At 40.6% G+C, this 15,827-nt stretch overlaps 1 protein-coding gene across 2 annotated transcripts in view; it reads right to left on the bottom strand.

Moving 5' to 3' along the window:
• LOC309636770 (uncharacterized protein) overlaps positions 1-15,827 on the bottom strand; it is a gene marked incomplete at both ends in the record, with an annotated part of 45,670 nt that overhangs the window by 1,119 nt on the left and 28,724 nt on the right. For both annotated transcript variants that reach the window (XM_082410292.1, XM_082410293.1), the window contains 2 exons: positions 171-251; positions 937-961. In XM_082410292.1, the coding sequence (XP_082266418.1) occupies positions 171-251; positions 937-961 (106 nt within the window). The remainder of the gene's footprint in view (positions 1-170; positions 252-936; positions 962-15,827) is intronic.

The following is a 15,827-nucleotide window of genomic DNA, read 5'->3' as shown; positions in this document are numbered from 1 at the left end:
ACACAGACAGAGATTCCTAGTCTCAAAAGCTTACCCTTCTTGTGAGTAGAGACAGACAAGACAAATGAAAAATAAACACAATTTGTAATATATTAGTTGATTTCTACCCACACAGGGACACACCAGGCAGGTTATATCTAATAAGTGGACCACATAGTCTATCTACTTACAGCATTGGCCAACACTGAGGCTTCACGATGGGGCCGGGTGGGCGGATCAGGAACCTGAGGTGCCTAAGCCATTTTGAGAGCCTGCAAAAAATTGGGGGTAATGGCAAAATAAGACCCCACCAGATCTAAAATCCTGGTTCTGTAGATCTGAAAGACAAGTTTGGTCTGGGCAAGAAGCTAATATTTTTAACAGTAGAATAAAATAAAAAATAAAGATGAGAGTACAAAACAATGGCATTAAAAGCAAATATAAAAAAGAAAATCATCAAAGCCAAAAGGTGGTTCCTTGTAAAAAAATAACAAACTGACAAACACCTAGTACTACTGATCAAGAACTAATTTGAGAAAACACAAATTGTCAGTATCAGTTCTTATAGACATAAAAATATAAGGAAAATATATTATGAACAGCTTTCTGTGAATAAACTTGGAAATTTAAGCAACATGGGCAAATTCCTTGAAAAACACAACTAACAAAATTGACCCCCCCCAGAATGGAAAAACTAGATCATTCATTGTACGTTGATTAGAGACTGGGTCTGTATTTAAAAATTAATTTAAAACAGTAAAGCTTTCACAAGTTAACAAAAAAAAGAAAGAAAGAAAGAAAGAAGGAAAGAAAGCAAAGAAGCTAATGGTCGAAGCAAGGAGGGGGTGGAAGTTTGAGACATCATGTGAGCCAGCTCTCAACGCTATGCCTGATCCAACTTCTTCACAGGCCCCAGCATGTTTTCCCAGCCAGTCCAGCTGAGTCATCCTCACTCACCTGGTCTCGTCTTCTGATGAGGAGCCTGTTGGAGCATCAGATGCTTAGATTTACTGTGTGGGGCAGGCAGCCCAAAATTCAGGTTTTCTGGGACCTGAAGCTTATACACTTGAGGGGAGGGGACTCTTTAAGCGAAAGAATGCAAAATTAAGGACCGGGTCCTGAAGTTTCAGCTTTCCTTCACCGCCTCTCTGGGGACAGTCGCCAAGCATGGTGAGTGAGCTCCCTGGCTAGGCAGGAAGTACTGCAGTTTGTTTCCAGAGTCACTCATTTAGGTCTCATGACAGTGCTTCACAGTGGGAAGAAATGACTCTCGGTTTATAATTTTTAAATACTGTAGACTAAAGCAGCTTGGTGAGCACTCCAGGCTAGCAGTTCAGTAAGATCCTGAAAGACCCTGAGTAAAATGAGGGAGTTGGGTTGCAAGATCTCTGGGGAGTACTTCTGACTCTAAAATATCAGAATTCTGGGTCTTCTAGACATCTTCCGGCAAGAGTGATACCCCAGCCTTCTAACCACCTCCACCAAGGCACCATTACCTGAGAGGTGGAGTTTTCTATACTGCACTCCATCCCCCCACCAGCCCCACTTAAGGAGATTTGGGAGAAAGGCTGTGGAAGGGCCATTTCAAAGCAAACATTATGCCATAGTTCCCTTCTGGTTTCATGGCTCTCTTCTCTCCTCAGCTGCTGTATATTTTCCCCCCAAGATAAGGGCTCTCCAAGCACATTTTTTTTGGAGGGCAAACCTTTCTGTGCTCCCTTGCTTTGCTTTGAACTTATTTCCTTTACTCAGAACTAGGTTGCAAACAGGAAGGCAGGGAGGTGGGAATAGAATATAAACTAGATTCAGGCTAGAGCTTCTTTAGATGAAAAGGGCATTAGCTAACAGGTAGACCATCCTTGTCTTCCTATCCTCCCTCTACTCCCAGATTATGAGGCTTCACAAGAACCCATTTGTCTCAGCCTGCGACTCCATCTGCCTCAGACTGTCCGCAAGGATGCCCAGCTTTATCCTGACAAGCCGGCTCTCCTTCTCTCCAGAGAGAAAGGACCTGGGGTTGTGCCATGTGGCTCCTCCTCCCAGCAGCCGCCCTGCACCATGGAAACCTGCTTTCCGCAGTAACTCTAAAAAGCATCTCCGGGGATGTTTTGACAATCTTACTACCCTCAAATTGCTAAACCACAGCACACCCTCTCCTGAAGAACAGGAAGGCAGGTGACCCAAGTCTCTAAAGGGGGAATGAGACGACAAAGGCTCAGAGTTCAAGGATGAATGGTATTCCAGACAGCACAGAGTCGGATTTCTCTAAGACTCCGTTTCCTTTTTGTCCAGTGTGGGGACATATACTCACACATATTAAGTGGAAAAACTAATTTAAATCATTGGAAATGGCTTTGCAAACATAAACTTGAAATCCTCATGTTTCCCTCCCAGACCAGCTGTGTAAGGTGAGCCCCTATGAAGTTACCTTATTTGCTTTCAGCAATGAGAGCCATAAGGAGTTATTCATTAGCTTATGTAGTTCTTAATTATTGTTCTGAAGAAATACTTAAATGACTGTAAGACAGAGTGCCAAATACTCTGTTGTAGGACAGGTAAGGTAATTTTTCTTAGATTAATGCAGTCTTCAAAAAGATGGACTTTACTCTGAAAAGGCCTGTGAGAGGAGACCATAAATTTTTATCATCCAAACGAAGATTCTTGAAAGTGAAAGGGGGCCCTATTAATAATTACACCAAACCACAGGAACAAGCCAGGGCTGTCCTAAAGAATGTTCATACCTGAAGCAGAGGGTGAGAGTTCTCAAATGAGATCTACAACTGAGAGTGGCATTTGAAAAATCTCCTAAATCACTATTTTAATAAATAGTTCTGCCAAGTTAAGGCTGAAGCTCATTTCTCTGTTATCTTCAAAGAGTTCCCCTTTTACCTAGTAGGCTTGTCTAAAACCCGTGCTAACTTGCCATGGGAGTTACATCCAGTATTGATTCAGAGGTGCAGCTGTTGTCTGGAAGTACACACCACTTTTTAGATTATTTGGAAAGAGGCCAAGATGGATTCTGTATGGGAAGTGCTTGAAATGAGTACATTTCAGTCTACAGGAATTTTGATGTTGGACTTTTTCACCAGAAAGAAAAGCTGTAATAGGATATTTATTGATTATCATCAGAAAATGGTTGCAAGTGAGTTTCTGAACCCTCCATTAGTCTGAACCAAGAAAACCAGATTATGCCCTAAATCATTTCCAGCAACAGATTTATCAACAACTAAAATTATGTACCGTAGCTGCACACATTAGATTTGCATTGGACAGACGCGGTGAGTTAGGACTCATTTTCCTCCTAACCCACCTAACATGAATGAGTGGAAATGAGCTATGGAATGGGCAAAAGGCAAGCATTTGAGAAGAACATGGAGCAAAATGATTCTATATGAACTCAGAGTTTCAATTTCCTTGTATTGGGTGCCAAGCCACTTATCTTGGCTAATTTATTTAAACCTCACAATCACTCTGTTAGTATAAATCCCCACTTTATAATAAAGGAAATGGGGCTCAAAGAGTTTAAATAATTTGCCCAAAAGTGACAGCATGAAAATTATAACTCCTAATTCCTAAATCTATGCTTTTCCTACTCTAACACATTCCTTTTGCATGTGATAAAATCCAGGCCCAGACTTCTACTCCAGCTTTGTTTCTGCTAAACTGCTAAAAATATTCAGGCTGTAAGGAAATAGGATTGACTGTATATTTTACAAAGTCCTAAGTATGTAAGGAAATATCTAATAATGGAGGAAAAGAAAAATGTATGATTCAAAGTTACAAGGATATATCTCACACTCATTCAACAACTCAGGCAAAAGGGCAGCACAAGTAAAAAGCGGCATGCTATTCGTTCGTGGGAGTGATCTTACCCAGCATGTGTAGAGGGTATAAACCTAGGAGTCTACCCCTGTTACTCTCAGAGAAGTCAATAGCTTAATAATACTGAGATTCTCCTGCGAATGAGCCCCTCATTCATAACAAGTGGGGACACAGCGACTGGTACGGTCTCTCGCTCAGAGGATAACTCAGGAAAGTTACTGACACACCATCAGGGTCCAATCAAGAAATACTTTCGGCATAAAGCACTGTGACAGATTTTTTGAGGGTCAGGGTCAGGAGTGGGGTCTCATTTATCTACAGGAATACATAAAATATAAGCCCCTGTCATCAAACTGTGGGCATTCTGATTAGAGTGTCAGTCAGCATGTGCACACCTGGCCCTCCATCTCTCAATCTCCTTCTCAGATCCCTTCACTGGCTTCTCCCCTTCCTTGCTGCCCACCACTGCAGAGGGCAATTCTCCACCCTTGGGACTCTGACTTTGCCTGCTTGAGCTCATCCACTCCTGTGACAGGAGAGAAAACCGGGCTAGAGATTAAACTCAGCAGTCAGACCATCTTATTTGATTTCACATTTGAGGCCCACCACTAACCAGGTGTAATACCTTAGTAAAGTAATCTAACTTCTGTAAGCCTGTCCCCTCGTGTATAAAATGAAGATAATAATTTCTACCTCCTAAAGTTGTCAGAAGCCTAAAGGAAGTAATGCAGTGAAGTGCTCGGCATAGTGTTTGGCCCAGGATATGCACTGAAAAGAAAATGCTGTTCAACTATCAAGTGTCTGCTGATGATTTCTATATTTGTACTTAAGACCCCAGCCTCACTCATGCTTTTCACACCCTTGTTCCAGCTGCCTTTTGGGCATTTCTACCAGGCTTTCTGGAGGACATCTCAAATGTAACATGTGCAAAGCTGAAGTCATTATCTACCCTAACAGACGTGTTCCTTTTCCTGTATTCCTGGTTTTAGTCATCGGTCCCACCCTCTCCAAAGTCTACCAAGCCTGGAAACTCAGTCATACTTGACTCCTGCCTCCTTATTGCCACACATCCCAGCAGCCTGAGTCTTCTGATTCTATCTCAGATCCCTTAGTGCATTTCTTCTACTCCCTAAAAGTACTATTAGAAGATAGAGGTGAATATCCATTCAATATTATTGTGGGCAAAGGATTTTTAAGCATTATGCAAAAGGAAGAAATCATAAAAAGGAAAAGCATTTTAGATATATATATATATATACACACACACACACACACACACACACACACACACACATATATAAAATCACCAGAAGCAAGACAAATAGCAAATGCAAAATGGGGAAGATTTTTGTCTGCTTAAATGCCTGACATTTAAGACAGGCAAAAAGGGAATACACTATATATAAAAAAAAAAGCTCTTGTAAAATATTTTAAAATATCCAAATAGATAAAGGAACAGGGATACAAATAAACAAATGGCCACACAAATAGCCAATAATAATGTAAAAAATATTTTTCACAGTAACAGAAGTAGAAGAGTTAAACAATAATGAGATATTTTTCACTTTTCAAATTGACAAATACGTTTTAATACTAAAAATATCCAATATCGATGAGGATGCAAAGAAATGGACACTATCATGATCCTGGTGGGATTATAATTTAAGAAAAAGCTGTTAGAGAGAAATTTGGTTATATGTATCAAAAAACCTTAAAAATGTATGTGCCCCTTGACCTAAAAATTCTATCTGTAGGAATTTATGATAATCAATCATTAGAGAGAGAGAGATTTATAAAAATTTAACTTCATGAATGCATATTACAATGTTGCTTATCATTGGAAAAAAAACAGGCACTTTCTAAATAGGTATCAGGTTAAATATTACAATGTTTTAAATATGTGATGGCATATTATACAACCTTTATAAATGATGTTTAAGAAAAATATTGAGTTACCTGGAAAGATATTCCCAATGTTTTTTCACAGCACTTTAAAATTGGAAAAAAAATTACAAAATACATACCCAGTTTGGCATAAAATACGTAATTTCCATTATACAAACATACACACACACATGCAAAGATATAGAAAATCATACACCAATATGTTATCAGAGATGATCTCTGGATGATAAAATTACTGCTTTGATTTATTATATATTTTTCTACCTTTCTATATTTCTCATTTTATTTTTACAGGTAACATTATTGTTTTCAAAAGAAGAAAACAAAACTAAAAAAAAAAAAAAAAAGAATGTGCACTGAATGGGTCTTAGAGGAGGATTCCCAGCAATCATCATAACGATTTTTTTCTAGGTCTCTCCAGTAGATACAACAGAGTATCAGTGTTTTAGGTTTCAGTAATTTTCCAGCCAACCTTTTCTCATCCTGATTCCACTTATCTTATCAGTGCTGAGAGGTGTGCCTTCCCGAGAGAACCAAAGCACCATTTCAGGGGCGGCATAATCAGGCTGACACTCCAGAACCTCACACGAGGTCCCTACACTGTCCTGGAGTGACTGCCACAGCAGCCCAGGCTTAGCTCTCAAGAAACTGATCGAAGCCTTCCCCACAAGGTCCTTATGCCTGAAAGGAAACTTATCTTCCCCCAAAGATGCGGCCCTCCCAAACCTTGATGTCATTTTTTTTCCCCTTCCTGCTTGTGCCCTACTTTTCCACTCTGACACCAATTCTCTGATTCTTCCCTCCAGAATCTCTCGCATTCATCCTGTCCTGTTCATTTCAGTCCTTCTTGACATCTCATCAAGTAGCTGTTTCCTAAGGATATCTCCCTCACTCTATTTTCTCTATTTGGACCTGTCACCATTCCCAGCTCAATGGTCATTAAAAATAAAGTACTTCAGTGGGGCACTCCTCCACTCGCAACCTCTGAATTTATTTTATGTGTGAGAGGAATACATTCTATCTTATTTAACCCTTTGTTTCTTTTTTTAAAAATTTTTATTGGAGTATAGTTGATTTACACTATTATGTTACTTTCTGCCGTACAGAAAAGTGAATCAGTTACACATATACATATATCCACTCTTTTTTAGATTCTTTTCCTATATAGGCCATTGCAGAGTATTGAGTAGAGTTCCCTGTGCTATACAGTAGGTCCTTATTAGTTATCTATTTTATATATAGTAGTGTGTGTATGTCAATCTTAATCTCCCAATTCATCCCACTCCCCCTTTTCCCCCCTGGTAACCATAAGATTGTTTTCTACATCTGTAACTATTTCTTTTTGTAAATAAGTTCATTTGTACCATTTTTTTAGATTCCACATATAAGCAATATCATATGATATTTGTCCTTTTCTGTCAGACTTACTTCACTTAGTATGATAATCTCTAGGTCCATCCATGTTGCTGCAAATGGCATTATTTCATTCTTTTTTATGGCTGAGTAATATTACATCATATATATGTACCACATCTTCTTTATCCATTCCTCTGTCGATGGACATTTAAGTTGCTTCCTTGTCCTGGCTATTGTAAATAGTGCTGCAATGAATATTGGGGTGCATGTATCTTTTCAAATTATGGTTTGCTCAGGGTATATGCCCAGGAGTGGGATTCCTGGATCACATGGTAATTCTATTTTTAGTTTTTTAAGGAACCTCCATACTGTTCTCCATAGTTGCTGTATCAATTTACATTCCCACCAACAGTGTAGGAGGGTTCCATTTTCTCCATACCCTCTTCAGCATTTATTGTTTGTAGATTTTTTGATGATGGCCATTCTGAATATGGTACTGGCACAAAAGCAGAAATAGATCAATGGAACAGGATAGAAAGCCCAGAGACAAACCCACACACCTATGGTCAACTAATCTATGACAAAGGAGGCAAGAATATGCAATGGAGAAAAGACAGTCTCTTCAATAAGTGGTACTGGGAAAACTGGACAGCTACATGTAAAAGAATGAAATTAGAAAACTCCTTAACACCACACACAAAAATAAACTCAAAGTGGATTAAAGACCTAAATGTAAGGCTGGATATAAAACTCTTAGAGGAAAACATAAGCAGAACACTCTCTGACATAAATCGCAGCAATATCTTTTTCGACCCACCTCCTAGAGTAATGAAAATAAAAACAAAAATAAACAAATGGGACCTAATTAAACTCAAAAGCTTTTGCACAGAAAAGGAAACCACAAACAAATGAAAAGACAACCAACAGAATGGGAGAAAATATTTACAAACAAAGTGACCGACAAGGGATTAATCTCCAAAATATACAAACAGCCCATGCAGCTCAATATCCAAAAAAAAAAACCACCCAATCAAAAAATGGGCAGAAGACCTAAACGGACATTTCTCCAAAGACGACAGACAGATGGCCAAAAAGCACATGAAAAAATGCTCAACATCACTAATTATTAGAGAAATGCAAATCAAAACTACAATGAGGTATAACCCTTTGGTGAGTTGCGTTCTCTGTTCTATGCAGCCAAAGCAAATCCTAAATGATAAATCTCCTTGAGTCAGACAGGAAGAGGTCATCTCCCTCCCAAGTACACCTATGTAATAGCAGTTTATGTATATGCCCTCTCACTGTCTATGTCCTATATGCACTCTTTTTGTAGGTTTCTTCCCAGTCTACATCCTGCTAATTGGATTCCTTACCAGCACCTGGCACAGCCCGTGCCATGCCCCACCTGTGGGCTCAAGACACATTCTGTCATTCAGGCTAGGCTGCATTAAATGTCCTTGAAACAGAGCAGGACCCTATGGTCCTTCCCCCCCACCCCAAGTCCTCAGCCTGCTTTTGTGGAAAAACTTTAGCCAAAGAATTAAGTTTAATCAGAGAAGTGAGAAAATGCAGAAACGAAGGAAAACAGTCAAAGGAGACCAAATAAAAATAGTTTAGTCATTAAGCAAAGTCAAGGACATTTAGCTCCTCCTTAAGTGCTATAGGTAATATTCTGAGCCGTATCCTGTGACCTGTCTCACCGACACGGAAACCCCCACCAGGTGGAAGAAGTTAACTACATGATGACCAGGCTGTAGCCATGACATAAGCTGCCACAATTCCGAGAACTGCCCTCAGAGAAATGGAAACAAACCGACCCTGGAACTGAATATTAACTGTACCTTAAGCAATCAAGATGACGCTGGTCAAACCACTGACGACCAGTTTCAAGATGACTGTCAGAGCTGACTGTATTGTTTCTGCATGTAGCTCCCTCCCTCTGTCTATAAAAGCTCTTGCCCCCTGATTGTCAAGGGTTTGGGGGGAGTTGGCCTTTGGACAGGCATCCACCATCCCCGCTGGTTGCTGGCATCCAAAATAAAGCAAACTAGGTGGTCACAAAGCACCGAGCTGATCTCCCTGTGCTATGCGGCTGCTTCCCACTAGCTATCTGTTTTACATTTGGTAGTGTATATATGTCCATGCCACTCTCTCACTTCGTCCCAGCTTACCCTTCCCCCTCCCCACGTCCTCAAGTCCATTCTCTACATCTGCGTCTTTATTCCTGTCCTGACCCTAGGTTTATCAGAATCTTTTTTTTTTTGTTAGATTCCATATGTATGTGTTAGCATACGGTATTTGTTTTTCTCTTTCTGACTTACTTCACTCCATATGACAGACTCTAGGTCCATAGACCTCACTACAAAAAACTCAGTTTCGTTTCTTTTAATGGCTGAGTAATAATCCATTGTATATATGTGCCACATCTTCCTTATCCATTCCTCTGTCAATGGACACTTAGGTTGCTTCCATGTCCTGGCTATGGTAAATAGTGCTGCAATGAATATTGTGGTACATGACTCTTTTTGAATTATGGTTTTCTCAGGGTATATGCCCAGTAGTGGGATTGCTGGGTCATATGGTAATTCTACTTTTAGTTTTTTAAGGAAACTCCACAGTGTTCTCCATAGTGGCTGTATCAATTTACATCCCCACCAACAGTGCAAGAGGGTTCCCTTTTCTCCATACCCTCTCCAGCATTTATTGTTTGTAGGTTTTTTGATGATGGCCTTTCTGACCAGTGTGAGGTGATACCTCATTGTAGTTTTAATTTGTATTGCTCAAATGGTTAGTGATATTGAGCATCTATTCATGTGTTTGTTGGCAATCTGTATATATCTTCTTTGGAGAAATCTTTATTTAGGTCTTCAGACCATTTTTGATATTTTTTGATATTGAGCTGCATGAGCTGCTTATACATTTTGGAGATTAATCCTGTGTCAGTTGCTTCATTTGCAAATATTTTCTCCCATTCTGAGTGTTGTCTTTTTGTCCCATTTATGGTTTCCTTTGTTGTGCAAAGGAAAAAGCTTTAAGTTTCATTAGGTCCCATTTCTTTAATTTTTTTTTTTATATCCATTTCTCTAGGAGGTGGGTCAAAAAGGATCTTGCTGTGATTTATGTCATGGAGTGTTCTGCCTATGTCTTTCTCTAAGAGTTTTATAGTGTATGGCCTTACATTTAGGTCTCTAATCCATTTTGAGTTTATTTTTGTGTATGGTGTTAGGGAGTGTTCTAATTTCATTCTTTTACATGTAGCTGTCCAGTTTTCCCAGTACAAATTATTGAAGAGGCTGTCTTTTCTCCATTGTATATTCTTGCCTCCCTTATCAAAGATAAGGTGACCATATGTGCATGGGTTTATTGCTGGGCTTTCTATCCTGTTCCATTGATCTATATTTCTCTTTTTGTGCCAGTACCATACTGTCTTGATTACTGTAGCTTTGTAGTATAGTGTGAAGTCAGGGAGCCTGATTCCTCCAGCTCCATTTTTCTTTCTCAAGATTGCTTTGGCTATTTGGGGTAGTTTGTGTTTCCATACAAACTGTCAAATTTTTCGCCATTGAGAACGATGTTGGCTGTGGGTTTGTCATATGTGGCCTTTATTATGTTGAGGTAAGTTCCCTCTATGACTACTTTCTGGAGGGTTTTTATCATAAATGGGTGTTGAATTTTGTCAAAAGCTTTTTCTGTATCTATTGAGATGATCATATGGTTTTTATCCTTCAATTTGTTATTATGGTGTATCACATTGATTGATTTGCATATATTGAAGAATCCTTGCATTCCTGGGATAAACCCCACTTGATCATGGTGTATGATCCTTTTAATGTGCTGTTGGATTCTGTTTGCTAGTATTTTGTTGAGGATTTTTGCATCTATGTTCATCAGTGATATTGGCCTGTAGTTTTCTTTCTTTGTGACATCTTTGTCTGGTTTTGGTATCAGGGTGATGGTGGCCTCATAGAATGAGTTGGGGAGTGTTCCTCCCTCTGCTATATTTTGGAAGAGTTTGAGAAGGACAGGTGTTAGCTCTTCTCTAAATGTTTAACAGAATTCGCCTGTGAAGCCATCTGGTCCTGGGCTTTTGTTTGTTGGAAGATTTTTGATCACAGTCTCAATTTCAGTGCTTGTGATTGGTCTGTTTATATTTTCTATTTCTTCCTGGTTCAGTCTCGGAAGGTTGTGCTTTTCTAAGAAATGTGTCCATTTCTTCCAGGTTGTCCATTTTATTGGCATAGAGTTGCTTGTAGTAATCTCTCATGATCCTTTGTACCTCTGCAGTGTCAGTTGTTACTTCTTTTTCATTTCTAATTCTGTTGATTTAAATCTTTTCCCTTTTTCTCATGATTAGTCTCACAAATGGTTTATCAATTTTGTTTATCTTCTCAAAGAACCAGCTTTTAGTTTTATTGATCTTTGATACTGTGTCCTTCATTTCTTTTTCATTTATTTCTGAACTGATTTTTATGATTTCTTTCCTTCTGCTAACTTTGGGGGTTTTTTGTTCTTCTTTCTCTAATTGCTTTAGGTGTAAGGTTAGGTTGTTTATTTGAGATGTTTCTTGTTTCTTGAGGTAGGATTGTATTGCTATAATCTTCCCTCTTAGAACTGCTTTTGCTGCATCCCATAGGTTTTGGGTCATCGTGTTTTCATTGTCATTTGTTTCTAGGTATCTGTTGATTTCCTCTTTGATTTCCTCAGTAATCTCTTGGTTATTTAGTAGTGTATTGTTTAGCCTCCATGTGTTTTTATTTTTTACAGATTTTTCCTGTAATTGATATCTAGTCTCATAGCATTGTGGTCGGAAAAGATACTGGATATGATTTCAATTTTCTTAAATTTACAAAGGCTTGATTTGTGACCCAAGATATGATCTATCCTGGAGAATGTTCCATGACCACTTGAGAAGAAAGTGTATTCTGTTGTTTTTGGATGGAGGGTCCTATAAATGTCAATTAGGTCCATCTGGTCTAATGTGTCATTTAAAGCTTGTGTTTCCTTATTTATTTTCATTTTGGATGACCTGTCCATTGGTGAAAATGGGGTGTTAAAGTCCCCTACTATGATTGTGTAACTGTCAATTTCCCCTTTTATGGCTGTTAGCATTTGCCTTATGTATTGAGGTGCTCCTATGTTGGGTGCATAAATATTTACAATTGTTATATCTTCTTCTTGGATTGATCCCTTGATCATTATGTAGTGTCCCTCTTTGTCTCTTGTAATAGTCTTTCTTTTAAAGTCCATTTTGTCTGATACGAGAATTGCTACTCCAGCTTTCTTTTGATTTCCATTTGCATGGAATATCTTTTTCCATCCCTTCACTTTCACTCTGCATGTGTCCCTAGGTCTGAAGTGGGTCTCTTGTAGACAGCATATGTATGGGTGCTATTTTTGTATCCACTCAGCCAGTCTATGTCTTTTGGTTGGAGCATTTAATCCATTTACATTTAAGGTAATTATCAATATGTATGTTCCTATTACCATTTTCTTAATTGTTTTGGGTTTGTTATTGTAGGTCTTTTCTTTCTCTTGTGTTTCCTGTCTAAGGAAGTTCCTTTAGCATTTGTTGTAAAGCTGGTTTGGTTCTGCTGAATTCTCTTAGCTTTTGCTAATCTGTAAAGGTTTTAATTTCTCCATCGAATCTGAATGAGATCCTTGATGGGTAGAGTAATCTTGGTTGTAGGTTTTTCCCTTTCATCACTTTAAATACGTCCTGCCACTCCCTTCTGGCTTGCAGAGTTTCTGCTGAAAGATCAGCTGTTAACCTTATGGGGATTCCCTTGTATGCTATTTGTTGCTTTTCCCTTGCTGCTTTTAATATTTTTTCTTTGTATTTAATTTTTGATTGTTTGATTAATATGTGTCTTGGCAAGTTTCTCCTTGGGATTATCCTGTATGGGACTCTCTGTGCTTCCTGGACTTGATTGACTATTTCCTTTCCCATATTAGGGAAGTTTTCAACTGTAATCTCTTCAAATATTTTCTCAGTCCCTTTCTTTCTCTCTTCTTCTTCTGGGACCCCTATAATTCAAATGTTGGTGCATTCAATGTTGTCCCAGAGGTCTCTGAGACTGTTCTCAATTGTTTTCATTCTTTTTTCTTTATCCTGCTCTGTGGTAGTTATTTCCACTATTTTATCTTTGAGGTCACTTATCTTTTCTTGTGCCTCAGTTATTCTGCTATTGATTCCTTCTAGAGAATTTTAAATTTCATTTATTGTGTTGTTCATCATTGATTATTTGCTCTTTAGTTCTTCTAGGTCTTTGTTAAACGTTTCTTGTATTTTCTCTGTTCTATTTCCAAGATTTTGGATCATCTTTACTATCATTACTCTGAATTCTTTTTCAGGTAGACTGCTTATTTCCACTTCATTTGTTTGGTCTGGTGGGTTTTTTACTTTGCTCCTTCATCTGCTGTGTATTTATCTTCTCATTTTGCTTAACTTTCTGTGTTTGGGGTCTCCTTTTCTTGGGCTGCAGGTTCGTAGTTCCCGTTGTTTTTGGTATCTGTCCCCAGTGGCTAAGGTTGGGTCAGTGGGTTGTGTAGGCTTCCTGGTGGAGGGGAGTGGTGCCTGTGTTCTGGTGGATGAGGCTGGATCTTGTCTTTTTGGTGGGTAGGACCACGTCTGGTGGTGTGTTTGGGGTGCCTGTGAACTTATTATGATTTTAGGCAGCCTCTCTGCTAATGGGTGGGGTTGTGTTCCTGTCTTGCTAGTTGTTTTGCATAGTGTGTCCAGCACTGGAGCCTGCTGGTCGTTAAGTGGAGCTCGGTCTTACCATTGAGATGGAGATCTCTGGGAGAGCTCTCACCGATTGATATTACATGGAGCCAGGAGGTCTCTGGTGGTCCAATGTCCTTAACTCAGCCCTCCCACCTCAGAAGCTCAGGCCTGACACCCGGCCAGAGCACCAAGAGCCTGTCAGCCACACAGCTCAGAAGAAAAGGGAGGAAAAAAAAGGAATAAAATACAATAGTTATTAAAATAAAACAAAATTATTCAAATAAAAAAATAGAGTAATTTACAAAAAAAGAAGAGAGCAACCAAACCAATAAACAAATCCACCAATGATAACAAGCACTAAAAACTATACTAAGATAAACATAGGGGGCTTCCCTGGTGGCGTGGTGGTTGAGAGTCTGCCTGCCAATGCAGGGGACATGGGTTCGGGCCCTGGTCTGGGAGGATCCCACATGCCGCGGAGCAGCTGGGCCCGTGAGCCACAATTACTGAGCCTGCGCGTCTGGAGCCTGTGCTCCGCAACGGGAGAGGCCACGACGGTGAGAGGCCCACGCACTGCGATGAAGAGTGGCCCCCACTTGCCACAACTAGAGAAAGCCCTCGCACAGAAACGAAGACCCAACACAGCCATAAATAAAAATATAAATAAAAAAAACATTAAAAAAAAAAAAGATAAACGTACAAATCAGAAACTAGTCTGTCTCATTCAGCAAACCCCAAGTCTACAATTGCTCCCAAAGTCCACAGCCTCAATTTTGGGATGATCTGCTGTGTATTCACATATTCCACTGATGCAGGGTACCTCAAGTTGATTGTGGAGATTTAATCAGCTGCTCCTTAGGCTGCACAGAGAAATGTCCCTTTCTGTCTTCTTTGTTCACACAGCTCCCGGGGTTCAGCTTTGGATTTGGCCCCACCTCTGCATGTAGGTTGCCCTCTGGTGTCTGTTCTTAGCCCAGACAGGAGGGGGTTAAAAGAGCAGCTGATTAGGGGGCTCTGGCTCACTCAGGCTGCGGGGAGCGAGGGCTACGGAATGCGGGGCGAGCCTGTGGCAGCAGAGGCCGGCGTGACATTGCAACAGCCTGAGGCGCACCATGTGTTCTCCTGGGGAAGTCGTCCCTGGATCACGGGACCCTGGCAGTGGCGGGCTGCATAGGCTCCCGGGACAGCAGGTGTGGATAGTGACCTGTGCTTGCACACAGGATTCTTGGTGGCTGCAGGAGCATCCTTAGCGTTTCATGCCCGTTTCTGGTGTCCGCGCTGATAGCCGGGGCTCACACCTCATCTCTGAAGCTCATTTAGGTCGTGTTCTGAATCTCCTCTCCTCACGCACCCCGAAATAATGGTTTCTTGCCCTTTAGGCAGTTCCAGAGTTTTTCCCGGACTCCCTCCCCGCTAGCTGTGGCGCACCAGCCCCCTTCAGGCTGTGTTCACACAGCCAACCCCAGTCCTCTCCCAGGGATCTGACCTCCAAAGCCCCAGCCTCAGCTCCCAGCCTCACCTGCCCCGGCGGGTGAGCAGACAAGCCTCTCAGGCTGGTGAGTGCTGGTTGGCACTGATCCTCTGTGCAGGAATCTCTCCGTTTTGCCCTCCGCACCCCTGTTGCTGCACTCTCCTCCGTGGCTCGAAGCTTACCCCCCCACCCCACCCCCTGTCTCCTCCAGTGAAGGGGCTTCTGAGTGTGTGGAAACTTTTCCTCCTTCACAGCTCCCTCCCAGAGGTGCAGGTCCCATCATTATTCTTTTGTCTCTGTTTTTTCTTTTTTCTTTTGCCTACCCAGGTACGTGGGGGAGTTTCTTGTCTTTTGGGAGGTCTGAGGTCTTCTGCCAGCGTTCACTAGGTGTTCTGTAGGAGTTGTTCCACATGTAGATGTATTTCTGATGTATTTGTGGCGAGGAAGGTGATCTCCATGTCTTACTCCTCCATCATCTTGAAGGTCCTTCTCAGGAGTCAACCAACCTGGCCTCTTTATTGGCTTTTGAGCAGCGAGCAGCCGGACCCCACTTTCGGTTACAACCTGACT

This window comes from Balaenoptera physalus (genome assembly GCF_965194825.1).
Source record: "Balaenoptera physalus genome assembly, chromosome: 10".
NCBI classification, from domain to species: Eukaryota; Metazoa; Chordata; class Mammalia; order Artiodactyla; family Balaenopteridae; genus Balaenoptera; species Balaenoptera physalus.
This window is presented reverse-complemented; position numbering and strand designations above follow the sequence as displayed.